Source organism: Dasypus novemcinctus, chromosome 2, assembly GCF_030445035.2.
Source record: "Dasypus novemcinctus isolate mDasNov1 chromosome 2, mDasNov1.1.hap2, whole genome shotgun sequence".
In the NCBI taxonomy this organism is placed as follows: Eukaryota; Metazoa; Chordata; class Mammalia; order Cingulata; family Dasypodidae; genus Dasypus; species Dasypus novemcinctus.
The window spans coordinates 147,699,753-147,726,466 of record NC_080674.1 but is presented as its reverse complement, the minus strand read 5'-3'; the positions used below and the strand labels follow the sequence as shown (position 1 = coordinate 147,726,466).

Here is a 26,714-nt window from a genome sequence, read left to right as displayed (position 1 = left end):
TAAGTGACTAGGCCCAGGCCACACAGGTGTGGAGCTGCTGAGTGCAGTGAGCCCCCGCCCCAAGACACCCACTTACCCGAACTGAGGGTCCTCCGTGTTCAGACAGAGGCCACTGGAGCCATCGCCCCCCTCGGCCAGCCCGCCGGCCCTCCAGGGCCCAGCCTCTGCTGAAGCTTCCAGAGCGTTTGAGTCTGGCCCTGGGGCTAGGCCTTTGGTGAGGGAGGGGCCGAGGCTGAGGCCATGGAGGGCGACGTGCAGGCCCCTCGTGGGCTCCTCGGGGCCCGCCAGGGCGCCCCTGCTCTCAGGTCCCGGGCTGCCGTGGCGGCCGCTCACGCCTTCACTGACCGCTGTTCCACTCCGGATCCCAGACACCTCCTCAGAGGCACCCGTGGCCTCAGGGTCCAGGCTGGGGTCCCCAGCGGCACCGCCGTGCCCAGGCGGGGCGGGGGAGAGCGTCGCCTCCTCCATGGCTGCGCTGCCTCCACGCGCTCCTGGCTGCTGCGGGGTCCGCGGGGCCTGGGGGCGGACGGAGAGAGGAGGGCCGGTCAGACAGGGCGGGCGCCAGGCAGCCTGAAGCCGGGGAGCCCTCGCCAGGGCAGCCGCGGGGGCAGAGGGCGGCCGAGCTGACCCCCTCGGGGCCCTGTCGGCTGCAGGCTGGTCCCGGCCAGCCTTCCTCACGGCCCAGCCAACCCCGACCACTGGCCCCCCCAAGCTCCCAGACCATTCCCTGTCGCCTCTTATGTGTCTCTGCAGCACCCTCCAGAGTTCACCAAAGTCCCCTGAGGAAGATCTGGGTTGGGACGAACTGGGGAAGTGCCCAGGGTCCCCTCCAGGCCCCCCTTCTTTTCCACTGTGGGTAACGGAGATGAACCCCAGGCTGAGAGCCACGGCCGGCTCGCTTCCCCTGTTCCTCCAGCCCGGCTCCCCGAGCAGGAGAGGAGTAAATCTCCGTGGTTCATGGAGGGAGCTGGATGGGGTTGCCTTCACGGGGGAGTGTAGAGAAGAGGCATGGACGTGAAGAGAGGGGCAGCTTTATCAGAGGAGCAGCCACCCCCAAGCCAAAGCCTGGCGGAGGCGGCCGCCAGGAGACCCCGCGCGCGGCGCTGTCCAGGGTGCTGGGCGGGTGCAGCGCCGGGCGGGAGCCCGGGAGAGGAGAGGCCGCCTTGTCGTCCCCCACCCACCGTCACCACGCCCTGGCTGTGCGAGGAGGAAGGAGGGGCCGGGGTGCCTCTGCACGCCCGGACCCCCACCCGGGCGCGCCCCACATGGGGACTCAAGGGGGGCTGTGCGGGACATTCTGGGCAGAGCACTGGAAAGGGAGTCAGGCTCGCTCCGACCGGCTCACCGCAGGGTCCCGGGCAGGTCGAGCCAGTCCTACTCCCGGCCAGCCCCGCCCCGCCCCTCCCCTCCGCCCCTCTCTGCACCTGTTTCTCTGTAAAATGAGGAGACCTATTTTACCGGCCTTCTCCACCCCTGCCCCCATTTAAAATGGAGCAGGACCAGCCGCACTTCCCAGAGGCTTTCTGCCCAGCCCAGTCCCAGATGGAGAGGGCAGATGACACAGACCGTGCGGCGGGCAGGGGAGGCCACTCTCCCCTCACCCCCCTCTGCCCTGGCCCCACCCAGGCTAAACTCCCCCCCTCAAGTGACCTCTGCCAGCGGGGACAGACCAGCTTCCCCAGCACACCGGAGAGCTGCAGAGTCGCAGGCATCCGGGGCGTTTCTCCCAGCTCTGGCTGGGCCACTTCCATTCTCCCCTCTTTGGCTGCTCCCAGCATCCCCTGCCTCCTCTGCCTCTCTCTGAGGAATAAGAGAGACCCTGGGTGATCAGGAGTGGGGGAGAGGAGAGGGCCGGTCAGCCTTTCTGGGCCACCTCAGCAGATTAAGCTACAGGGATTTAAGTGAGAACCATTCTTCCTGTACTTGCCTGGTCCCAAGTATCATTTATGGGGTTTGTTAAAAGGCAGGTTACTAAGCTTTACCCCAGACCTCCCAAACTGGAATCTACAGGGAAGGGATATGGAAATCTGTTATTCTTCTAACAAGGCAAGTTTGGACAACACTGAGTTAGACTCGAGGAAGAACTTCCCACTTAGGGAAGATGAACCTGGAAAGAAAGGGGAGTCTCCTTCTCTGAGGACTTTTGGGCCCTCGAAGGGAGCTCTGCCACCACTGGACCAGGTTAAGAGTCATTTAACACTGGGTTTTCAAAGAGGCAGGGATCTGGCACTCCAGGCCACCCATCCTGAGCACTGCCTTCTAGAGTTTCAAATACTGAGAGTAAAGTTTTACTTCAAAGAAAATAAAAATTCCACAGATTTTTAAAAATATGTACATGAAGAGCTAGACTCTAAACAATCCTGATCCTAGGACATGGGGGGCCCCGTGGGGTTCGACCCTGAGGGATTCTTTCTGGTCTGCCCTAGATCCCTGTCGCTGTGGTTGCTATTTCAATCTGTTCCCTCCGGTTGGATCCTCAGAGGACGGAGGACAGCAGGTCACCTCCTCAGCCGAGACTCCTTGGCCGTGGGGGGGCCCTTTCGGAAGGGTAGAGCTGGAAGAACAGGGCCTTCGGGCCTGCTGCCTGAGTTCTAGGCCCCTGGCTTGCTTTCCAGCCCAGGGGCCGAGCTGAGCACTAGATCCGGGGTACAGAGTTTCAGCCCGACTCCACAGGAAGGCCTCAAGCTCCCACACCCACACGAGAGGGCTGAACCCAGCAGGGGGCAGGGCCTCCCCCTTGGACCTGAGGAAGCTACAGGGCTTCACCCAATGTTCAGTCCACACCAGCCCCAAAGCCAGGGCCGTGGGCAACGCCCGACGTCCAGCAGCTGTCTCGGGCTGGCTCCAGCCCCACCTGTCCTGCCACGTCCTCCGACAGCCTGGAGTGGGGTGGAGGTGCTGCCAACACTGGGCGCTGGGCCCTGTCCTCAGCGTCCGGGGGTGAGCCAAGCCAGCCAGGAACCAGGGTGGGCAGACAAGGGGCAGCATTGAGCTGTGCTCTGGGCAGCGGACCAGAGTCCCTGGCTCGGCCGAAGGCCAGCTGAGCCCAGAAATAGCCAAGCAGGACACTCGCCCCTCTTTCTGAGCCCAGCAGGGAGGCAGAAGTGGGCTACATACCCCAAGTCCTCACTCTGAGTCACTCTATGCGCTGAAATCCATCGATGCCCCCTCTGGCCTGTGTGAACCCATCTGCTATGCTCTCCACCCCACCCCAGGCTGATGAGAGAACTTAAGGTCCTGGATGCTGGGAGACCTGAGATGCAAAAAAGAACCAATTCACCACAGATGTCAGGGATGAAAGGCAGCTAGGGACCACTCTTTCCACCTCACGTTTTACAAATGGAAGGCAGAGGCGCAGAACCTGGAAAGGCTTTGCCTGTACCCAGTGAGTAGCTGCCTCTGGAACCCAGTAGGGGCCTCCCTGGGCTACTGGAAGGGCTGGCGGTGCGGGAGGAGGCCCCAGGCTCCCAGGCCCCACACGAGACCCTCCCACGAGGTCGAGGCCTCAAGTCTGAACCAGGAAATTCTGCCCAAAGCCGTGACCCTGCCCACCTCCAGCCCTGGTGGCAAGAGCAGGAGAGAGGGGTGCAGCTGGGCTGCTGGGCTCCCAGCCCAAGGAGACACCTGCAAGTGACAGGCTCCTGGTGGCCGAGACCACCCACGGCCTCTTGCGGCCTGAGCCAGGCCCCTATTAGACAGGGGCTCCCACTACCCACTGCCCTTGGGATGACCTTGGGCCCAGCAGCCTCTTTTTCAGCCCCAGCCAAGAAGGCGATCATGTGATAGCAGAACCCTGAATTCAGCCAGGGCTGAGCCCCGAGCCTGGCACTTTCTGGGTCTCAGCCCCTCCTGGGACAGTCCCATCTCCCTCCCCACTCTCCCTCTGGCAGGTGGAGTGAGCTGGGAATACACAAATTACATCACACCCCTCCCTCACTTATAACCCCCATCAGCTCATTGCCCAGTAGAATAGAATGCTGTCTCCCCAATATGTCCTAAAAAAGGGCCCTGCCCGAGCTGGTTCTGCTGCCCTCGCCCATCCCTCAAGTCATCAGCCACACTGGCCTTCTTTCTGCTCCCTGAGCTCAGTCCCACCTCAGGGCCTTTGCACCAGCTGCACCCTTAGCCTAGAACACTACTCCCCCTTCTCGGTCTTCCTGGGCCCACCTCCCATGCTGCCACCTCAGGTAGTTTCTCTCCCCAGCTCAGCCCCCACATGGCATCACAGTGCTGAGCAGGACCAGAACTCCCTTTCTACTGGCTTACTGATTCACCGCCCCTCTTCCCCACTAGACTGAACATTCAGTGAGGCCGGGGCCATGCCTGTCGTGTCCAGTGCCGCCTCCCCAGCACCCAGTGCAGTGCCTGGCACACACGGGCATGTCTATCATCCCCGTGTTACCAATTAGGAGGCAGAGGCTTGGGAAGGTGGAGGAGGATGCGCAAGCTGGAGAGTGGCAAGGCTGGGGCTCTGCTTGGAAAGATGCCAGGCTGTCGTAGAGATCCTGGCTTATGGTCCCTTCCACGCTGAGATCTAGGCAGGGACTGCGGGAAGCCCAGGACAGGGCTGGGTGCAGGGGCCAGCATGCTCTGTAAGACAGAGGGGCAGCGTGCACGAGGGTATGCTGGGAGCAAGGCGGGCATTTGTGGGCTCACACACTGTTAGACACACACAACACACCCAGAGCCAGCCAGGAGCCTCTCCGGAAGCAGCCCCTCCGAGCGGGGAGGTGGTGGGAGAGCCTGCCGGCCGAGGGCCAGGGGTCAGGGCAGCACTGCTCCTATGGCAGCCGCACTCAAAACCGTCCTGCTTTGGGGGAAGCGGAGGGTAGGGAGGGGACGACCCAGTGCTTCGGGCTGGGGTGGGGTGAGGAAGACAGGCCCCCACACTGCCCATAGCCACGCACAGCAACCTCGGGGGGCCGGGTGGGGTGGGTGGAGGTGGGGGAGCACAGGCCCACCTGGTCCAAATAGGAGCACAAAAGGCAGAGCTGGGCGGCTGCCAAGCACTCTCCAAGACAGGCCGAATGTAGGGGACAGTGGGGTGCTCGGTGGTGCTTGGAGCCAGGCAGGGGTGTGGAGGGGGCTGGGATCAGAGGACTCTGTTCCGGAATGTCAGCGAGGAGCAAGGTCGAGGTCACGGCCGCCCCAGGAAGCAGGGCTGAGGGCCAGAGCCCTTGGGGGCCTTGGGGAATGAAGCCTCTCCTGACTCCTTTTCCCCACATGCGTCAGAGGTTCCGAACACTTCCAGGTCTTTGATAATCTGTGGGAGCTGAGGACCCCACCGCGGACAGACCTTCCCAACGTGCTGAGCGTATTTGGGAGACCCTGGCATGAGCCCCGACTTGAACGATCCTCCAGGACCTCCCATCCCTGACAGCAGACACAGAGAGAGCCGTCACTGCCGTCCCCAGCACCCAGCCCAGGGCCTGCACCCACTAGGTGCTTAGTAGATGCGTATCAGTGTTGTCTAAACGAGACATCAAAAGGAAGGCTAAGAAGTGCGAGGGGCCCGTCTCCCCCTAATCTGTGTGTTTGGGGAACATGGGACACATTCAGGGCTGCCTAGAACCCAGACACCCCCCAGCACTCACCAGCCCCCTCCCAGAAATGGAATCAGAATCTGACCAGAAGGGTCCCTGGAAGGAGGCTCGCTTGACTTCTGCTCCCCTCCCAAATACACAGCTCCCAGGAGGCTGGCCCTGCAGCCCCAGCCCCGGCCTCCCCCACCTGCCGTGCCCTTTAGAGTGGGGAGCAGAGGCCACTTGGGACCGACAGGGAAACCTTCCATTCTCAGGCCTATTCTGTACCCTTTGGGGACCCACCCTGAACACCCCCTTGGCGTGACTGCCCTTCACCCAAATTCCTACTGCTCTCTCTGGTGCTCCAGCTCACCCAGATTTTAGCACATGGGCTGGGATCTTCACAGCCGCTCAAGGGCACACAAACAGCTCAAAAGGACATCAATGAAAATGGCCTGGTAGCAGGTGCCCAGGCCAGGCCTGGCCCGCCGTGCCCCGCTGCGCTCCTGGTGCCCGGGCGGGGCGGCAGGGGGTGTGCAGGAGGGCCCCTCGGAGCACGCAGCTCGCCTGCTCGCCAGCCCCCTGGCAGCCCAGGGCCTGCAGTCAGGACATGCCTGTCATCCCCGAGCTCCAGACACCCTCGCGAGGCCCGGGGCACCTGGTCATGCATCTCCTCAACGAGCCAAGGCCCAGGGCAAGGGGAGCCCAGGACAACACGGAGCATATCCACCCAGGAACCTCAGGAAGGCCCTGGCCCCTGCTCCCAAAGTGACCCGAAGCCCCCCTAGCCCACTGGGTCTTCCTGGCTTGGACCACCCGGTACAGCAACAAGTGCCTCGGACTGGGGCATCCACAACAGGGGGTCAGAAAGCCCTGGCTTCAAATCCTGCCTCTGCTACCCACAAGCTGTGTAACCTCAGGAAAGTTACCCCACCTCTCTGAGCTTGTGTCTTCCTCTGAAAAACGGGGTTACTAACAACGCATGCCTTGCAGGGCTGCCATGAGGCTAGAGAAGATGGTGTGTGTGTGGAACTCGCCCAGAGCTGGGTACATGGTGCGTGCTCAAGGAAAAGCAGTGGCTACTGCCTCCCAGAACCCTCCCCTCAGGTCTGCAGGGGAAGCTGCTAGCTACCCGTGCTGGGGCTGCCGTGCCCGGGGCATTCAGTGGGGCCCTGGGCAGCCTGCCAGAGTGGACTGTGAGGCAGGAACTTCGGAGGCCTGAAGGTGAGGCGGGAGAAAGACTCCTGTGTGGCCAGGAGAGGGGGCCCACCCTTTCCTGGGGCAGCTGAGGCCCCTACACTCCCACCTCCGGTCAGGCTCGCGTCCATCTTTCCACCTCAAGGGACCGGGAGCCTGAGCCTCTCCTAAAAGACGTCCATCCCACCAGGTGGGGCCATCTGGGGCACGAATGAGCCCAGCACCTGCCTGCTCTCCTCCTCTCAGCTTGGCCCATGCCTTGGATTGTGGGGTTCTGGAAGGCCTCCTCTTTCTCCTGGTCAGGCAGTTTGCTGAACCCAGAGCAGAAACATTTGCATTTAACCTGCCGGTGCCCTGCAGCCTCCTGGGACCCTCAGGGACCCCTGGGCCCAGCTCCACAAATGTCATTCCTTGACATGGCAGGGCCTGCTTCTCTCCCCACCCCCAGTCAATTCACAGCACCCTTTTTTGCTTAGTATTTGCATACATCTACATGCTGGTTTGGAGAGCCCTTAATGCTAATGAAATCCACCCGGTCTGCTGTCAACCTCCAAATCAGCTTTGCCGCTGGTGACCCCTTCTGGCTGACGCCCCCCCCCAGGTGCACCCTCAGCTGCATGACACCACCAAGGACGAGGCTGTTCTGGTAAAGGCTGGCCACAGATCCCCCTTCCTGGGGCTTCTGGGGACACCTGGGACTCACCCTCCTCCTTGAACCCACATTTGAGGGCTGATATGTTGTGAAAGCAACAAGGAACTGGCCAAGCTCAAGTCCTCCAGCCTGTCCAGCCTCAGCTAAGACGCTGAGGGGCTCAAACTCAGCGCAGTTTCCCCCACTCCAGCCTCAGCTAGGAGAGATGAACCAAGGAATTTCATCCTCCCTTCTCCCTACCCCAGTTTTCACATATCTCACACTCTCTAGAGACTCAAGTGCTCCATCCACATCCCAGAAAACAGCTCCCCGCCCCGCCTCGTCCTCTGTCTTTCCTTCCCATCCTCTCCAAGCTCTTTATGGCAAGAGCGTGTCCTGAAGGGCAAGGAAAGAAAGCTTGTGGAGGAGGAAGGAGAGACTGAATGCATCAGATGCCACTGAGGAGGACGATGCCTGGCCATTGGGCATAACAACGTGTAGGCCATTGGGGGCCTTGAGAAGAGGCTTCAGTGGAGTGGAGAGGGGGATTCAAGAGAGAGTGGGGGGAAGCGGACTTGGCCCAGTGGTTAGGGCGTCCGTCTACCACATGGGAGGTCCGCGGTTCAAACCCCGGGCCTCCTTGACCCGTGTGGAGCTGGCCCATGCGCAGTGCTGATGCGCGCAAGGAGTGCCGTGCCACGCAGGGGTGTCCCCCACGTAGGAAAGCCCCACGCACAAGGAGTGCGCTCCGTAAGGAGAGCCGCCCAGCGCGAAAGAAAGTGCAGCCTGCCCAGGAATGGCACTGCACACACGGAGAGCTGACACAGCAAGATGACACAACGAAAAGAAACACAGATTCCCGTGCCGCTGACAACAACAGAAGCGGACAAAGAAGAACACACAGCAAATAGACACAGAGAACAGACAACTGGGGCGGGGGGGGAGGGGAGAGAAATAAATAAAAATAAATCTTAAAAAAAAAAAGAGAGTGGGAGGAGAGGAGGTGAGGACCATGAGTCTAGACAAGTCTTCTGGGGAGTTTCTCTGTAAAGAGGAGGGTGAAAATGCACTAGTAGCTGGCAGAAGTGGAGTCCAGAAGGAGAGCGATCTCTTAAGATGGAAGAAATACCAGCAAGATAGCCGCCGAAGAGAAGAGCGGGGAGGGAATGAGGCCGGAGGGGGCCCTGCAGGAGGAGACAGGGTCTCATGCACAAGCAAAGAGGTGACCTTCCCAGGAGCCAGGACACTGCCCCAGGGAAGGGGGAAAGCAGAGCAGTGGGGACAGTTCTGGTAGGTGAGTGAGTGTAACGCTGGGACATTGGGGAATTTCTCTTCTGGTCGCTTCTATTTTCTCAAAGTATGCAGCAAGGCCATCAGCTGAGAGGTGGGATGGGGGGCAGAGGGGGCCAGGGGGTGAGGCTAGAAAGAAGAAAAGTGTGAAGAAGTCATCCAGTGGGTGGTGAGAGATTGGACTCAGGACCCTTGGTGTGGCTGCTGGGCAGGACTGGGAGCTTTCAGTGACACCAGCTGGGTGGTGGCTTCACCCAGTCCCACTCGGCTGCACAGACACGGCGTAGACAGGCAGTTAGAGTTCATCAGAGTCGGGGTCTTGCCAAGCAAGTATGAAGAAGCCAAGGCAGTTGCGGGGGGTCATCCTGACTTGAATGGGGGCCCCTGGACCCTGCTCAACATTCCCTCCCCTGCTGGTGCCTGAAAGCCCACCAGCCGCTCCCCGCCGAGGATGGCCTCCCCTCTGCCCTCATCTCAAAGTGAGCTTCTGAGAGAGTGGCTGCCTGTGGCCACCAAGGGCTGGGGAAATGAGGGTCCCACGCACTCACTCTCTGCCGCAGAAAGTAGCTCGGACCTCACACATCCAAAACGGCACCCTCCATCGCCCTTCCAAGCCATTGCTTTGCAGCTCTGCACCCTGGCCAGGCACGGGGCGCCTCCCATGCCACCTCCTAAAGCTCTCTTTACTCCATCCCTTCCTCTCCACTCCCCACTGGCCATACGGGTCCTAGCAGGGCCGCCAGAGTGCTCAACCCCCGGGACCTCTGTTTGCATACACAGCAGCCCTGGGTCCAGCTCCCCCGTATTGTGTGCCTGGGCGAAGCCTCCACCTTCTGACTGATTTCTTTTCAACTGCACTGGCCCTGCCAATCGCACCCCATCCTGCTCACTGAGGCTTTGAAAGCCCTCAGGGGCTCCCATGCCCTTGGGGAGCAGGCCAGCTCCCCAGCCCACATTCCAGGCCTGCTGAGGCCTGGGCCCCCCTTCCGATCTCACCCCACCAACCGCCCCCGCAGCCCCTCTCCCCCTGGCTGTGCCCTTCCGTGGGCCTCTCACACCCCTCTGACAGCACCTGCCCGGAGCTGAGGCTCACCCCCAGCCCACCCCTGAGGTCCCGAGCTCTTGGCAGGTCCCGCTCCCAGTGTTTGCCGGATCCTAAGTAAGGGTTCAGCCAGGCTTGCTGGCCTGGTGTGTGGGCACCTAAGAGATGAAGCTTCTGGGATGCAAACAAGGGGACCCGTTAGCCAAGGATCTAACTAAGTACCTCCTATTATAGGACAGGCTAACAGCACGCGCCTGCTGGTGGGATGCTCTGAGAAGGACACCACGTCACCTAGGTGATATTCTTGCCCAAAAAAATTTCAACCTGAATCTAATGTGAGAAAGTAAAGAGACAAATTCTGAATGTGGGACATTCTGCAAGAGTAATGGCCTGGGCTCTTCAGACTAAAGGAGACTAACAAAACCTAACTAAATGCAACTGATAAACTTCTAATAAAAAAATTTTTTTTTAATTCTATAAAGGACATTACTGGTACAACCAGAGAAATTTGAATATGGACGTTATATTAGGTTAAATTATTTCTAAGTTCAATTTCTTGGTATGAAAATGGTATTGTCGTTATGTAGGAAAATGTCCTTGTCTCAGAAAATCCATGCTGAAGTATTTGGGGGTGAAGTGTTGTAGTGTCTGCAATGTACAGAGAGGAACAATTGCGGCAAAATGTTAACAACTGGCCGATCTAGGTATCTAGGTGAAGGGTATAGGGGTAGGTGTTCATGGAACTATTAGGTCTGACAAGATAAAAAGTTAGGTGGGGAAAGGACAGGAGTGAGGAAAGACTACAAAGAGGGAGTCAGAGGAGAGGCCACTCCTGCCCATGCCATCCACAAGCACGCTGCAGGCTGGACGGGGCCTGGGCTGGACACCGGAGTGGCCCCGGGACCAAGCAGGCATAGCCCTGCAGCGGCTCACACCTCAAGAGGACCAGTCTCCGAGGAAGCAGAAGCGCCTGTGAGCAGAGCTGCCGAGGGGGGTAAGGGCTTGGAAGCAATGGCCAGCCCCGTGGGAGACCAACAGGCAGCCCTTGGCCCGGGGCTGGGGCCGGGGCCGGCAGGAACGTGAGCCCTGCCCCACCGCTGCCTGAGCTGTGGCAGGGAGCCAGGTCTGGCCCCAGGCCCATCCCCCCCAAACACCCCTCGAGGGGTGACAGCCTGAGTGTATCCTCCTGTGTGAGGAGCCAGGCTAAATATGGAGCCCCAGACATAAGATGCTGCTCAAAACAGATTTTCCTGGAAAAGACCATCTGGCAAAGGAGGTCTAGAGCATCGCCTGCCACAAGAGGCAGTGTGGCTCTCCTGCAAGCCGAAGTCTGAAATGGGAATGCCTCAAACCCCACCTTCCCAGGAGACCTCTGCTTCATGCCTCAGTTTCCCCTTGCCCCAGATGGAGAGGTGGTCAATCCTCCCTCCTTGCTAACTCGCGTCTCCAGGGAAGACAAGGATGAGGCTTGGCACGCAGACCTAGCCATCAGACAGTTCTGCCCCGGTGGACTCCTGATTCTGCCCCTTAGTAACCAGCTGATTCTGAATGAGCAACTTCTCCTCCCTGAGCCTCAGCGCCTCCTCTACAAGTGGGACTGACGGCAGCACCTCCCTCTGAAGGCTGTTGTGCGTATGAGTGTTTAGCACAGTGGTGCTAGAGCTGAGCCTGGGAACATCCCCCAGCTCCTCTCGCAGTTCTGTCGAGAGCAGGAAGTTCTCTCCAGCTAGCCTTGGTCCTTCCCTTCAGGACAGGCCTTGGGGGACACTGTGGGCTTGGTCTGCTTGGGGAGTACACACCCCAGAACTGCCAGACAAGAATAATTAACAGGAGCAAGAGAGACCTCTCAGTCTGGCACAGGCCTTTGGGGCTGCAGGGTGCAAATCACCCAAGCATTGAGACTTCAGCCTCGGCAGGAGGCACCATGCACCATGGGGGATGGCCTCCCAAGGGTGTCCCAGCCATGCCTCTACCTTTAGTGGGGCCACCACCCATCCACACACCCCAATATGTGGGAACCCTCTGGGGGTCCAGGTCACACCCTGGGGGCTTGCTGTGTTTCCACCAGGACCAAACTTTGCAACAGTCTCATTCCAAAGCCACTGCCTCCCACCCTATCCTGGGAGGGCAGGGCTCTCTCCAGAGAAGGGAAGTGGGCAGGGAGGGCAGCTGGCCCATTTTATTGATTCAGGAATCCCAGGTCACAGCACTCGGAGCTTCCCTGGGAGGCCGGGTTCTTATCCTCCCAGTGAAGGGGAGGGAAGAGTGACCATAGCTGCCCAGGGCCACAGGGAGGGCTTGGACCTGCCCTAGTGTTCCTTACCGACCATCCCTCAGGCTGCCTGAGTATTCCCATCACGTACCTCTTGTTTCCAGGATCTGAAAGCAGGGGCTGGAGAACCAGGAAAGTCCAAATGCCTCTCCGCAGACCCAGATCGCCTGTCTGCCCTGGCCAAATCCTGAGCCGTCTCCCTGCCCCCTACCTACCCACCCATCAGGCTCAGCTTAGCTTACCCTGAAGCTGCCAGGAATCTCAGACCCCACTCCGTCGTGGCTGGTGCTTCTGCCCCAAGTCTCTACCAAAGCCCCCCACAAGGTGGCCCCAAAGACAAAGGGGTGGGCGTGGGACAGGGGCCCCTAAGCCCGTGCAGAGACAATGCCCCCAGCTCTGAAATGGGGGGCCCCCAGATCCTCCAGGGACAGCAGGAGTTGGAAGACCTCCTTCTAGGAAGAAGCCGGCTGGAGGGAGTCCCCACATCTGGACTTCTTACCCCACCCCAGCCCCAGCAGCCGGCTCCAAGGACCCTCCCTCCCTCCCTCCCCATGCCACGGCCATTATGTGCCTGCTCAGCCTTGCCCGCTGCCTGCCACGCCCCCGTGCCAGCCCCTGCTCTGCCGGCTGAGCCGGGGAGGCCTGGCGGCCAAGCCGGGCTGTCAAAGTTGGGAAACTGGAAACAGAAATAAATCCTCAAAGCTGCTCCATGGAGAAGGTGGCTGCCGGAAAGCCCTGGCACCCGACCCCCGGGGTCCCCGGCCACCAAACTGCCGCTGGCACTCCGTCTCCGCACACGTATACACTCAGAATATACAAAGCGGGGGAGCAGGAGGCAGAGCCCAGGGGAGGTTGAACCCGCCGGCCCCGACCCTCCCCGCAGGCCGGGCTGGGGCTCTGGCGGCGCCCCCACTCCCCAGCCCAGACCAGGCCATCCCCGGGCTTCCTCTCTCGGCCATATCTCCATGACAACCGTATCCTTAGGATGCTCCAGCCGCCACGGAATTGATCTCGAAACGTAGCTTTGTTAGCAGCCCCGGGCGGGCGCGGAGGGCGGAGGGCGGCTCCCGCCACCGGGCACACGCGCCCCCCGCACCTCCCGCCGCGCCCCGAGCCCGGCGCCGGGAGAGGCGGGGTCCGGAGCACGCGGGCCCTCGGGACACGGTGGCCCCGCGGCCCCACTCACCGCTCCGGGCCCGGGTCGCTGGGTCGGGCCGCTCACGGCGGGGCCATGCGGAGGCCGCCCGGGGCTGGCCGTCCCGCTCCGCCGCCGCCTGTCGGGGCTCCCGGTGCCCGCTCCGGTGCCTTCGGGAGTCGGGGCCGCGGCTGTGGAGAAGCTGAGCCGAGATGGGGGGACGGACGGCAGGAGGGAGGGAAAGAAGCAGAGAAGGAGGGAGGGAGGAGCGGGAAGGGCGGGGAAGGGCGGGGGGACTGCGGGCGGGCGGCGGGAGCGGCGCCGGGAGGCGACAGCGGCCACCCCGGGGGCCCGCCCGCCCAGCTCCGCCCGAGCGCGGGACCGTGCGCCCCGAGCGGGCGGGCGAGCACGCGGCCGAGCCCCGCGCCCCGCGCCCCGCACGGGCCCTTTAAGGAGGAGGGGGAGGGGAGCGCCGCGAGGTCCCGCCCCCCTCCCGGCCCCGCCGGCCCCGCGGGCCTCGAACCCCGGGCCTCACCGAACCTCGGGCCCCGGACCCGGAGCCCTCCCGCCGCGCTCGGCCCTCCTCTGGAGCAAGGAAGGAGCGGGGCGCCGGCTCCTGGCCCCCGCCCGCGGCCTCCGTCGGCCCCCCCTCCCCGCCCCTCCCGCGGGGTCCAGTTGGAGGGAGCCCCCGGGCAGGAGGCCACCGCGGGGACAGGAGCCCCCCAGAGGCCAGGCCCGTCCGCCCCGTGCCCACTGCATCCCTGGCACCTGCGGGGCAGCATGGCTCAATCAGTAGAAGGAAGGCGAGATGGAGACGGCGGAGGAAAGGTGGTTGCTCTGCCTCTCGGCGGGCTCCGCGCGGGGTCCCTCCCTGTCCTTGGCCGCTGCGGGTGCCTATTGCCGAGGGCCTGAGGTGGCCAGAGCGGGACACCAGGGGTCAAGGCGGGCCAGCCTCTGGAGCCGTCCGCTGCCGTGTCCTCTCCCCGATCCTCATTTTCCCCAGCTGTCACATGGCACTAACTTGAAGGGCTGTGGCAAGGCCCCAGGTGGGATGTGGGTGTGAAAGTGGGTTGAGGCCTGTGGACACGGAAGGAGAGTTCTTGGTCTTTCCTCACAGCTACTTTTGCCTCTCAAAAAAGGACTGGCTCGGGTCTCCTTTCGCAGCCAAAATTTGTTTTGTTCCCCCGGCATCTCTGCAGAGAGGGAGCTGGCTTCCCCCTCCTCCCCTCCTTTCCCCCCAGCCCTGCTTCCTTATGTGAGGGGAGGTCTCAGGAAGACAGGTGCTAAAAGCTGGACACAAAACCCCCCACTGCGCCAAAAGGCCTCTCCCCAGCATTTTCTGCACAGGTAGAGGAGGGCCCAGCAGCACTGGGAAAAGTCTGCCCCCTCCCCCCGCCAGGGACCTGACCTCCTGCCTCCCCAGACGGGGCAGGGCCTGCTGCCCTCCCTCAGCCTGGGCAGGTGCTGGGCACTGGCTGCGGTCCAGCTCCCAGCGACTGCCACGGCATTGAATCCCCAAGTCCATTTGCAGGCCTCATCTCAACACCCTGGCTGACCACCTCCTTGTCCCGGGAGCACTTTCTTCCATGGCCTGCCGCACTCCTCACTGCCCTGGTCTGCTGCTCCCTCCCCGGCTGTGCCTGTTCCTCCTTGGCTGATCCCTCCTCCTCTCCCTGACCTCCACGCGGCTTCCCCCTTGGTCCTCTTCTCCATCTCACCCTCTGCGTGGGTGATCCCACCCTGGCTTCAGGGCCCGTCAAAACCCTGACTCCTCTCAGCATATGACCGTCCAGTCCCAGCTGCCTCCTGAAGTCAGGCCCAGATATCTGACTGCTGGCCTCCAGTCCCCACCGGGATGTCCAGAGCCACTCAAACCTGACCCAACCAAGAGGGACTTCCTGCTCTTCCTTGTGGCAGTAAATATCACCATCCTTCCAGCAGCTCAGGCCCCAAACCCGGAAGTCATCCTCAACTCCTCTCTTTCTCTCACACCGCATACCCAACCCCTGCATTTACTTTCAAAGTGTCTCCAAAATTGACCACCCTCATCAGCTCCACCTACACCACCCTGGCCCCAGCTACCGTCATCTGTCACCTGGATCATCGCCATAGCCTCCTAACTGGCCTTCCCACTTCCATCCTCACTCACTGCTGACATGCCAATGAAGTGTAAATCAGATCATGTCACTCCCCTGCTCAACATCCCCTAATGGCTCCCATGTCATGCAGAGTCAAACCAAGGCTTCACCATGGCTGCAAGGTCCTACATGATCCAGCCCCCGCTACCTCTCTGACCTCACTCCCCTCCCGCTTCACAGGCCTCCTCGCCGTCCCTCAGACCAGGCACGCTCCCCCCTCAGGGCCTTTGCACGTGCTCTTTCCTCCACCTGAAACACTCCCCCTGGCATCTGCTTGGCTCACCCCTCACCTCCTCCAGCTCTCAGCTCCAACATCCCCCTCCAAGACCACCTTGCCTAAACTACTACCCCCCCACCATCCCCTTTCCTCGGCTTTCTCTTCCTGTATAGCACATCTTTTTTTTTTTTTTGAAGGGGGAACAATTGCTCCCTTTATTTATTTATGGAGGAGAGATTGCTCACTTATTTTTTTAACTTTATTCTGTACATTTAATACTTGAAAATATAAGCAATTAAAAACTAAAAAGAAAACAGTTCATAAAAACATACATGTCTCAATTAAATGTACCGGATACCTATAAATTTTTTTTGAATCATACAATATGTTACACAATGTATTCGGTCATAGTAATGCAATCATACAGTATTTGCCCTTTTGTGTCCGGCTTGCTTTGCTCAACATAATGTCCTCCAGGTTCATCCTTGTTGTCATGTGCTTCACAACTTCATTTCTTCTTACAGCTGCCTAATATTCCATTGTATGTATACACCAGTTTGTTTATCCATTCATCTGTTGATGGACACCTGGGTTGTTTCCAACTTTTGGCAATTGTGAATAATGCCACTCTGAACATTGGTGTGCAGATGTCTGTCTGTGTCACTGCTCTCAGTTCTTTGGGGTATATACCCAGTAGAGGTATTGCTGGGTCACAATCATAGCACATCTTTCTGCACTACATGTCTCCTTGTTTATTATGTTTATTGTCTATCTCCTGACCACCACTACCATCACCAGACCTGAGCTCCATGAGATCAGGAATATTTTTCTTTCACTTCTGTGTCTCCAGGGCTTAGGACAGAGCCTGGCACACCACGGGCACTCAGTAAGACACTCAGTGAATGTATTGCCAGGTGAAGAAAGAAGATAACTGCAGATACTAAAAAGTGCTTTGAAACAAATAAAATGAGGTGTGACAGTGCCTGGCTGGAGGGGTGGGGGCTACTGGAGCAGGGGGCCAGGGAATACCTCTCTGAGGAGATGCACCCCAGGCTCTGGCTCACACAGTGGCAGGGTCTCCCCCATCATAGCACATATCATGCCGCGTCGGACCTGTCTGGCCTGGGCACTCCATGAGGGAAAGGGCCTTCTCACTCCTCTCTGGGGCCCCTGCTCCTCCTGTTCCCGGGGCCAGCATACAGTGGGCGCCAAGAGGCCATGGGCCAATGGACAGCTGAACAAGAGGCCTTGGTCAGATGGTGCACAGGTCAGGCAGCTCTGAAAGGGCCCCACGTGTGAAGCCATACAGTCGGGGCTCAGGCAGGGAGCCCAAGAGGCCCGGGATGGAATCCCTGGTGCCACAGGACTGTGCGCTGGGACTTGGGGACTTGGCCTACTACTCCTGTGTTAACTGGGAGGACAGTGGGAGGAGGAAAGGTGATTCTCACTGGACAGCCCCTAGCCATGGGTAGGGTGATTCATTCATTCAACCCAACATATACTGAGCACCTACTATAGCCCTTGTGTGAGGTAAGGGGGGGCAAAAGGACCCAAAGTGAATGATGATTTTCCAGGGGAAATACTCCTGTGGGTGGAGCTGCTTGGATCAGGCTCCTTATCTGCTTCACCCCATGTGCCACAAGATGAAATGAAATTTTAGGCATGGGGTTTTACTGTTCTTCGCCTACTACCTCCCTGGCCTATGAACTCCACAAGGAGCAGGAAAACCCTGCACCTTGCTATCGCTGAATCCGCAGCCTCTAGCACAGAGCCTGGTGCACAGCAGGAGCTCAGGAAACATCTGCTGAGCGCCTGGATGGATAAACGGATGGCACAATATGAACAGGACCCTGCAGGTGGTGAGGATTGGGGCTTGCGGTCAAGAGGGGAATGGCAAGTAGGCAAAGGGCACAGCCTGAGCATGAGGTGGGGGAAGGTCACTGGGCAAGACCAAGGCCACAGGCCAGAGGGAAGGGAGACCGCTCACGCTCTGAGAGCCACCTCTGCGTCCCCTCCCCCTGCAATGAGCGCCCCTGCCAGCCTTGGTTCGGGGCTGGTGACCAAAGTCCCACAGGGAGTGCCAGGGACTGTCAGTGCCCAGCGCCGGGCGGCCACGGGCCCAAAGCACAGGCAAAGCCTGGCCCAGAACTTTGTCTGCAGGCCTTTGTGGACCTCTGGGAGTCTGGCCAGGAGAATGATGGGAACTGGCCAGGGTGAAATGGGGTGGGTATTTCCCTGCTCCAGAAAGACCAGCTGGCCGTCCAGGCCTGGGCCGCTGGGGGATGGGGGAAAGATTCCTTTCCACCCCCCAACTTCTCGCCTCTGGGGAGATAATACCTCCCTGTCCCATGAAGCCAGAGCTGTTGGGATTAGAGTGACCAGCGGGTCCCATCTCCGTTAAAACCAGGAAACTGAGGTTCAGAGAGGGTTGGGGTCCGCGGGAGAAGCCGAGAGTTAGGCTGAGGTTGACCCTTCCGGATAAGCCCAGCGAGGGAGAGGGCAGCAAGCCTTTTCCAAGCTAGAGATCCTGGACACAAGTCCTGCCCAAACAGGCGTGGCCAAGCCGGGAATGCTGGAGGGAGGGCGAGATTGGGGAGGGAAGGTGAGCCAGAGACAGGCCCGGGAAGCTCTCTGCCTCCCTCTGCTGGTCTGACTCAGAATTACCAGTATCTCCCGCGAACACAGCCCTGGGTGCTGGGCGGGAGGCACTGCTCACACCCGCAGAGGAAGCAAACCGAGGTCGGCTGGGTCATGCCCCTGCCTCAGCACCAGCCCCAGCCGCGCCCCGAGGTCCAGCCGCAGGCCTTCCATAAGCAGTCTCCATTTCCGGATGCTCGCGGGTTCTGGAAGTCCTTTATGTGGGCCAACTTGAGTATCTCCTCAACTTTGCCCAGACCGTCTTGGGCTCTTCAGCAATACGGATGGCAAACTGAGCCGCCACTGAGGCTCCACTGACCCAGCGTCCTCTTCCTTGAGCCAGAGCCTGACCACAGAGAACTGAGGGGAATGCAGGTACCTCCCCTACCACAGAGCCCCTTCCAACCCTTCCAGGCGCCTTTCGGAAAGAAGTTAATTCCAGGAATAGGACTCCTTTGGGGTCACGGCGCCACCTGCTGGTGTCAACAGGAACTGCATCACTGTGCCCGGAGAACTGGGTACAGTGAAATAATAGCGACTTCCACTAAGAGCTTCCTGTGGGCCAGGCTTATACTACCTTCGGCACACATTATCCCATATGTCATCCTCACAGCAACCCTCTGAGGTGAACATTATTCATCCCATTTTGCCAATGAAAACACTGAGACTCAGAAGGTTAAGTGGCTTACCCCAGAACACACCCCTAGCAAGTGGGGAGCCCACACCCCGCTGCTGGTGTGTGCCTTAACCCCTGGGCTCTCCTGCCTAGAGTCCCCAAACCCCTCCCGACCTCTGAGTGGAGTCCGTCTCAGGTGAGCTTGGAGCTCTGGTGTAGGAGCATCCCTCAGTCTGTTTTGACCCCGTTCACACCCATGTGCTTTTCCCTGACAGCTTGAGGGCTCCTCTAAGACAGGGCCAAGGCAACTGTCCCCACGCCCCCTCCATCCAGCACTGAGGACTGAGCGCCCTCCGCGTGCTCAGCTTCTCTCACTTGGGACTGTCCCTGGGACCTCTGTAGGCCCTACCCAGCCCCTCCCTCGCCCTCCAATTCAGGACCTCAAGGAGGTGTAAGAGGCTGCAACCCAACTAAAACTGGCTCCCGTGAAAAGAGGCTCATGTAAATGGAATTCCAGGAGAAGTCCAGCTGCAGGCTGGGCCGAATCCAGGCTCTCCTACGAGGTCTTTCTCCCCATCTGTAGCCTAGCCGTCCTCTCTGGTGGCGTCATTCCCAGGTAGGCTCTTTCAACAAGGTGGCAAGATGGCCAAGGCAGCGCCGAGCTTAATTCCAGCCTTTCCCCATCCCAACCGTGCAAACCTAAGTCTCGGGATTCAATCTCCCGGGCCCATCAGTGAGATGCGCCCAGCTCTGATCTGGTCTCAGGGTCCCGAAGAGTAGAGTCCACCAACTGGCCAAACCACAGCCACTGCCCACCTGCAGTGAGGCGTGGAGTCAGTCCCAGGTGAGCCACACAGATGGAGGGTAGGAGATGTGGCCCAAAAGAAAATGGAGGAGGGGAATGGGGGGGGGGTGGGGCTGGCGCACAGCAAACAGCACCAAAGTCCCAGGCCTCCCGCCAGGCCAGAACCCGCCTTTGCTTGGCTCCACCCCGTTTTGAGATTGGAAGTCCCTGCTCAAATGATTATCCTCGCTTCCATCTTTCCTCTCTCCCTCCTTCCCTTGTTTCCTTCCTTCCACAAATATTTATTGGGCCCCTACATGTACCATCTATTCTAGGTGAACCATAATAGTGAGCAAAAAAGACAAAACTACTTGCTGCCCTGAATCATGCTTTCCAGTGGGTGTGGGAGGAGGGAAGGCACAAAAAGCATAATAAATAAGCCAAGTTCATAATATCATAGCACCTCAGGGGAAGAAATAGGGCAGTGTAAGGGAATCAGGAGGGCATACGCGGCGATGGGTGTTGCACCTTTCAGTAGGGTGTGACTAGTAGACATTCTGAAAAGGCAAATTTGAGCGAAGACAAGAAAGAAGCGAGGGGATTTGTCACGTAGGCGTCTATGGGAGGAGAGTTCCAGGGAGAAAGACCGGCCAGCGCAGAGCCCCTGAGGTGGAAGACTACCTGCCGGCATGTCATGGGACATGAGAAGGCCTGTGGGACTGGAGCCAAGGAGCCAGGGCAGCGCCTGGCAGACACGGGCAGAGAGGTGGCAGCGCCAGGTCAGGGAGGGCCTTGGGGCCACTGTAAGGACTTGGCCTTGTTCTGAGTGGCATGAAGAGCCATCAAATGTTTGGGATAAAGAACTGCCCTGATCTGACTTACATTTTTAAAGGATCCCTCTGGCTCTGCGTTGGGGATAGCTTGGAGGAGGCAGGGCTGAACCTGGGAGACCAGTTGGGAGGCTACTACAGGAACCTGGGGGACAGATGACGGTGGCCGAGACCAGGATGGTAGCAGCAGAGGCAGCAAGAAGTGGTGAGATTCTGGATGAACTTTACACCTAAGACAAGTATGCCACATTGAGGGATTGGGTGTGGGCTGTGAAAGAGCTGAGTCAAGGACAGAGCCACTGTCTGGAGCCTGAACAACAGTAGCCGAGAACCACGGTGGCATTGGGGTTCGAGGCGGAAGATCCATGCCTGGTTTCAGATCGGTCGAGTCGGAGGTGTCAACCGGCTGTGCAAGTGAGGACGTCAGACAGGCATCTGGTGAGAACGGTCTGGGGGAGACACGCGGGCGTCATCAGCACAAACAGATGGGGTAGCCGGAGGAGTGGGGCGCACCAAGGACAGCGCCCAGAGGTCCTCAACATGAAGAGGTGGGGAAGAGGGACTGGGGAGCAGCAGGGTAAGGACTAGGAAGGAGCATCCAGAGAGGCAGAGGAAAAGCAGGAGAATGTGCCAAAAAAAGAAACCATGTCAAGGATGGGGGAGATTGACAGTGTCAAATGCTGCTGATGGATCAAGTAGATGAGGACGAAGAATTCACCATTGGGGTCTAGCAACATGGAGATCACAACAGACTTTGCCTAGAGGGTCATTTTTGTGGAAAGAGGGATAGAACCCAATTGGAGACGCATTATGAAATAATAATTAGCAAGCATTTCTTGAACACCCACTACACGCTAGGCTCCAGGCTATCCAGTCCCACCTGTTCCCTTTGTTTCTCAGGCTTCTGGGCTGGTTGATCTGGGGACTGACATGAAATGCTGACTGGGTGGAGATTTCAGGGAGATATTTGGTAAATATCCTGAGACCACGGTGGAGAGCCGCTGCTGGATTCCAGTTCCGTGGCTTTGCAGCTGGTCAAGTAAAATCACCGTCAAAGATGAACCACCAAGAGAATAAGGCCCATCTAAAAGGACATCTTCAGAGGCATGCCACCAGACTGTGTCCTTGGCCCTGGACTTGGCTGATTCATAGGTTTGTTTGGTTTTTAATCAATAATTTGGGTGAAAACCTGGAAGCATGCTTGTTATATTTGCAGATGTCTGGAAAATGGAAGAAGAGAAGGTCATAGCCAAAAAGAGACAAGGTAAGTGGCTAAGACCATGCTGTCTAGATCCAAGCTATCTGGGTTCCAATCCAAGCTCTGCCATCTATGACTGGCTCAACTTGGGCAAATTACTTACTCACTGTGCCTCAAATTCCTCATCTCTAAAATGGGGTAACAGTAGCCCCCACAAGGTTGTTCTGAAGTCCAAATGAGTTAGCTCAGTGCCTGGCCCATGTTGCGTGTGTGTGTTTGCTATTTTTATCATCATCAGGACCTGCTAGAGAGTTAAGTCAAAACTCAAAACTAAAAAGATGGAATTTAATGAAGGCAAAGAAAAACCACCATTCAGTTTCCAACAAAGCAACTGTACAAGTTCAGGGTTAGGGAGACCTGGCTGGACATCCACCCATTGATTTGTCCATGAGAAACAGCCTGGGAGACCACGGCAGTCCTGTTAAGAGGCACTCCAGTGGTTTTCACCGAGGCGTAGCACCAGAAACTGAAGAGGGAAGACCCCACGGTCTCCTGAGCTGCAAAGTCAGCAGTGGCGATCAGACCTTGTTGGTGGGGGTGTAAAACTGTTCAACCACTTGGTAAGATGGTCAAGTGGTTTCTTATAAAACTAAACATACACCTACCCTGTGATGGTAACTCTGCTCCTAGACTTTTACCCAAGAGAAATGAAAACATATGTTCACACAAAGACTTGTCCAAGAAGCACATAGCAGTTTTTTTCATAATGGCCCCAAATTGGAAACAGTCCAGGTGTCCATCAAGAGGTGAATGGATTAACAAACTGTGGTCCATCATACAATGGAATTCTACTCAGCGATAAAAAAGCAACAAACTACTGAGACGCCCAACAACAATGGAAGAATCTCCAACACATTCAGCCAAATGAAAGAAAATAGACACAAAGGCGAACATACTGAATGATTCCATTTTTATGGAATTCTAGAATAGGCAAAACTAAGCTATGGTGGAAAGAAATCAGAACAACGGTTGAGAAGAGCAACTCGGAAACTTTGTGGAGTGATAGAAATATTCCATATCTCGATAGGAGTTTGGGTTATACAAGAATATGCATTTTTCAAAACTCAACAAATGTAGACTTTTGATTTGTGCATTTCATTTTATATAAACTTTGCTGTGAATACAATTAACCATTAACAAATATTGAATGCTAGTTAATGATATGCATGTTGAAGTGTTAGGAGGTTGGAGGAAAAGTATACTGGTGTCTGATGTTTGCAACTTTGAAGAACATTTTTAAAAAGACGATAGAATTGATGGATGGAAGAGGGATGCATAGAAAGCAATAAAGAAAATATTTTGTGTGATCTATGTATCTTTAAAAAAAGAAAACCATGACATTATTATTTTATAAAAATTAGGAAAAGATTGATAAAAATAAAGAAGAAAATGAACATGCAAAAAAAGAAAATATAGTACAATGTAAATTGTAAATATCTGGGTGTGACTGTATGGGTGTAAAATTGGTTCAACTTTCTTGTACATTTGAAATTTTAATAATAAAATGTTGGGAAAAGAAGACAATTGATGTCTGATGAAACAGACACATTCACACAGCAGGTAGCAGCAAAAAGTCATGCCACTTTGGGGGAAGCAATTGTCAACAGATTTCAAAGTCTTAGAAACGTGCCTGCCCCTCAACCCAGGATCCCCATTGCTAAGGATTTATCCTAAAGAAATAAGAATGGATGGGGCAATGTAATAGTGATTATCATGGCAAAAGTTGTAAACAACCTAAATGTCCTAAAATAGAACATTGGTTAAAGAAACTGTGGTGGGGAAGCGGATTTAGCCCAACAGATAGGACGTCCGCCTACCACATGGGAGGTCCAAGGTTCAAACCCCAGGCCTCTTTGACCCGTGTGGAGCTGGCCCATGTGCAGTGCTGATGTGCGCTAAGGAGTGCCCTGCCACGCAGGGGTGTCCCCCGTGTAGGGAAGCCCCCCGCAGAAGGAGTGCGCCCCGTAAGGAGAGCTGCCCAGCGTGAAAGAAAGTGCAGCCTGCCCAGGAATGGCTGACACACGGAGAGCTGACGCAGCAAGATGACACTACAACAAAAAGATACAGATTCCCAGGCCACTGACAAGAATACAAGCAGGCACAGAACACACAGCAAATGGACACAGAGAGCAGACAACTGGGGCGGAGAGGGGGAGAGAAATAAATAAATAATAAATGTTTTTTAAAAAAAGGAAATTGCGGTCTCTTCACATCCTGGAGTATTATATAGCTGTGAAAACAGGGCATCACGAATACTTGCTGACGTGGAAAGACATTCTCTCTCTACACAGGAGTGAACAGCGGGTCTCCCAGGTCACCCTTCCCTTGGCTGGAGACACCATCCCGCGACGAGAACACTCAGGGCACCCCCCCCACCACTCACACCGATCCCTGGGGTTCTTCGGGGCGAGGCCAATTTTCTCCTTATCACAACTGTCTCTGTTTTCCTATCCCCACGAAATTCTCCATTTCCCGTCTGCCTCTCTCCTGTATGCTCGGTCCCATTTCCCCCTGCGTTATCCTTTGGGGACCACACTTAATTCCTTCACACCCCAAGTGCCACCAGTTGAGGCTCTGCATGTGCACACGGCTCGGTGGAGTTTGGGGCAGGGCAGGACGAGCTGAGCGGCCACCATGTGACGGGATGTTGCCCGGGCTCTCCCAGGGGCTAGGATTGCAGCCTTTAACCACCCTCTCCAGTTCTGAAGGAGGCCTCTGCTCCATGTAACCGGGGCTCGCCTTGCTCCCACATCACCTGCCCCCGACTCTAGAAGGAGGAAGGCAGTGGAGGGGGAGAGCCACTGTTTGTTAGGAGCCTATGGGGAAGGTGCCGCTCCAGAAATATTTCCCCAGCATCTCTAGTGTGGCCCCTGCAGAAACTCAAGTTCTTTCTTATCGAAGTCTTTTTTTCACTCTTTGTCCCTCTTCCAGAGCTGGCCTGTCTTGTCACAACCAAATGACCCTTCAAGATGCTAAGTTAAAAATTGCATTTCTCCCATAAGAGGCCTCCTACCGACAGCTTTGAAATAACCTTGCCTTCGCCACCCACCTTATTAATATGTTGGCATCCGTCTGGGAGAAGAGACCCCAAGGAGCTAAAAGGTTGTCTTTGGGTGGTGGGATTGTGGATATTTTTTCCTAGTGAACATTTTCTCAATTCGCTATAATGAACACATATTTTTTGTGTATTGAGGAAAAATAATGGTCACCACAGGAGGAGCCTTTCCCACCCAGAGGACATGCTCAGTGAAGAGCTGCCCAGGAGATGTTGTTTATGAGGAACTGGGACCATTTGTGCTGGAGAAAAGGCTGGCATGGGGGGAGCCCATGTGGGCCTGTGTGCAGCAGGTAGAGCCACTTGTTCTGTGCTTCACAGGGGGAGGCAGTGCCAACAGGTGGACTCCACAAGGCCAGTTTGGTCTCACTAGAAGGAAGTTCTTTCTAACAGGCAGGTCTGTCCTACAATGGCATGGGCTGCCTTGGAAGATGGTGAGCTCCCATCACAAAAGGTGTGCAAGCAAAATGGACAGTTCACTGTTAGGGGAGTTAGAAAGGGGATTTCTAAGCTGATCAGGAGGGTAGATTGAGGGTTCCAAGTTCCCTGAAAGCAACTTAGAGTGAGTTTTTAGCCTCCTTGACCACAGAGAAAGTGTCATGGGAGCTCTAAGGCAGGAACCATTGCTGATACTGGCGGGGAGACATGCTCAGGGTGGACCTTCTGGAGGAGGAGGCCAGATGACTGTCCTGGCCCCCCAATCCCTAACCCATGAGTACCTACCTTACTGACCCCCAGTCTCAGGTCCTCTAGCTCTTTCTGGAGTAAAGCGAACAGGGCGTCAGCCCCTACCCTCTACGTGACCCTGGATGACCCCTACTCTTCTCTGGGCCTCAGCCTGCCCCTCAGCTGAAACCATCCTGACTTTTGCCTCCAAGGCTGCCCGAGGGGGAGCTGGGCTTTTTGTCTGTTTTTGGTTGTTGCTGTTTTTGCCTGGAGTGGGCTTGGGGCCTGGTTGCATGCCAGCTTGCAGTCCTGGGGATTCAGGCCCGATACTCAGAGGAGATTGGCAGCTCGAGAGCCCCGACCCAGCTCTCAGCTGCCCACAGAGGCTGCGGGGGCGGTCGAGGAGGCAGGAGCCAGGCACCCGCAAAGGCAGCTCTGGGGGTGTCACGGTGGGAAGGAGGCATGCACGGAGCAAACCTCAGGGACCCTCCCCAGCGGCGTCAGGGAGGGTCTCGGGTCCAAGCCTCCCCACCCAGATAGCCCTGATCCTACCCAGAGACAGGGAAGGGCCCAGCCTCTGACCGGGGCAGGGAGTGGAGTGTGGAGGGCGGGAGTGAGCTGAGGCAGACGGACAAACTAGCATCCCCCCGGCGATGGTGTCAGGACGGGGCAGTGGTTAGCCAGAGCGGGAGGTGCGCCCGCCTGGTCTGAATCTCGCGCCGAATGACCTTGGGCAAGTGGCTCCTCCTCTCCCGGCCTCTGAGGATGTTGCTGTAATGATTAAATGAGACACCACCGCGATGTGATGAGCTCCGGACTTCGTTTATTATCCTCACACACACAGCTGTTTGGAGGCAGGAACTCAGCGAGTCCGCGGAGCCCCGCGTGTACGCGCCCCCAGACCCGCTTCTGCGCCCTGACCGCCCGCCCGCCCTCTTCTCGCGCCTCCCGCCCTTCTCCTCCCCGCGGCTCCGCGCCCGCGGCTGCCCCCGTGCGGCCCTGTGCGGTACTGCGGCCACCGCTCGGGCTCCCGCCGCCGGGCAAGGTGGGGGGGCGTGGAGTCTTCTGGTCTCAGGCGAACAAGTCCCTGACTCCAAATCTTCAAAGCCTGGTCGTCCTTTTGGAGTCTAGCCTCAACACCTCAGTGTGGGCTTCGGGTCCTTCTTGCTGGTCCCAGGTCAGGGGTAAGACAGGGAAGCAGCACGGCACGCTCCCGGCTGGGGCAGCCTGTCCCTGCCGCCAAGAGGGAGGCCAGCGTGGACAGGAGGGCGGCGGACACTCCACGTTCTTGAGAGGGGAGGTCACATAAGGAGCCAGGGCTGCTGGGAATGTCCAGATACACACACATGTGCACCCACATGCACCACCACACTCCCCTGGGCACACATGCCCGTGCACACACTCCCCCTCCCCCACCCACACCC

General features: G+C 57.6%; 1 protein-coding gene across 3 annotated transcripts in view; it reads right to left on the bottom strand.

The window, feature by feature from the left end:
* Positions 1 to 14,097, bottom strand: part of PSD2 (pleckstrin and Sec7 domain containing 2) — a 47,178-nt gene extending 33,081 nt beyond the window's left edge. Inside the window, exons 1-2 of one of the 3 annotated variants that reach the window (XM_058279699.2) lie at positions 13,858 to 14,097; positions 77 to 516 (exon numbers count right to left, since the gene is read on the bottom strand). In XM_058279699.2, coding sequence (XP_058135682.1) covers positions 77 to 468 — 392 coding nt within the window. In that variant the 5' untranslated portion in view covers positions 469 to 516; positions 13,858 to 14,097. Of the gene's footprint in view, positions 1 to 76; positions 517 to 12,045; positions 12,763 to 13,140; positions 13,376 to 13,857 lie in introns of those variants that run through there. The other 2 variants (XM_058279716.1, XM_058279706.2) reach the window with 2 other exon arrangements.
* Between the last annotated feature and the right edge of the window lie 12,617 nt (positions 14,098 to 26,714).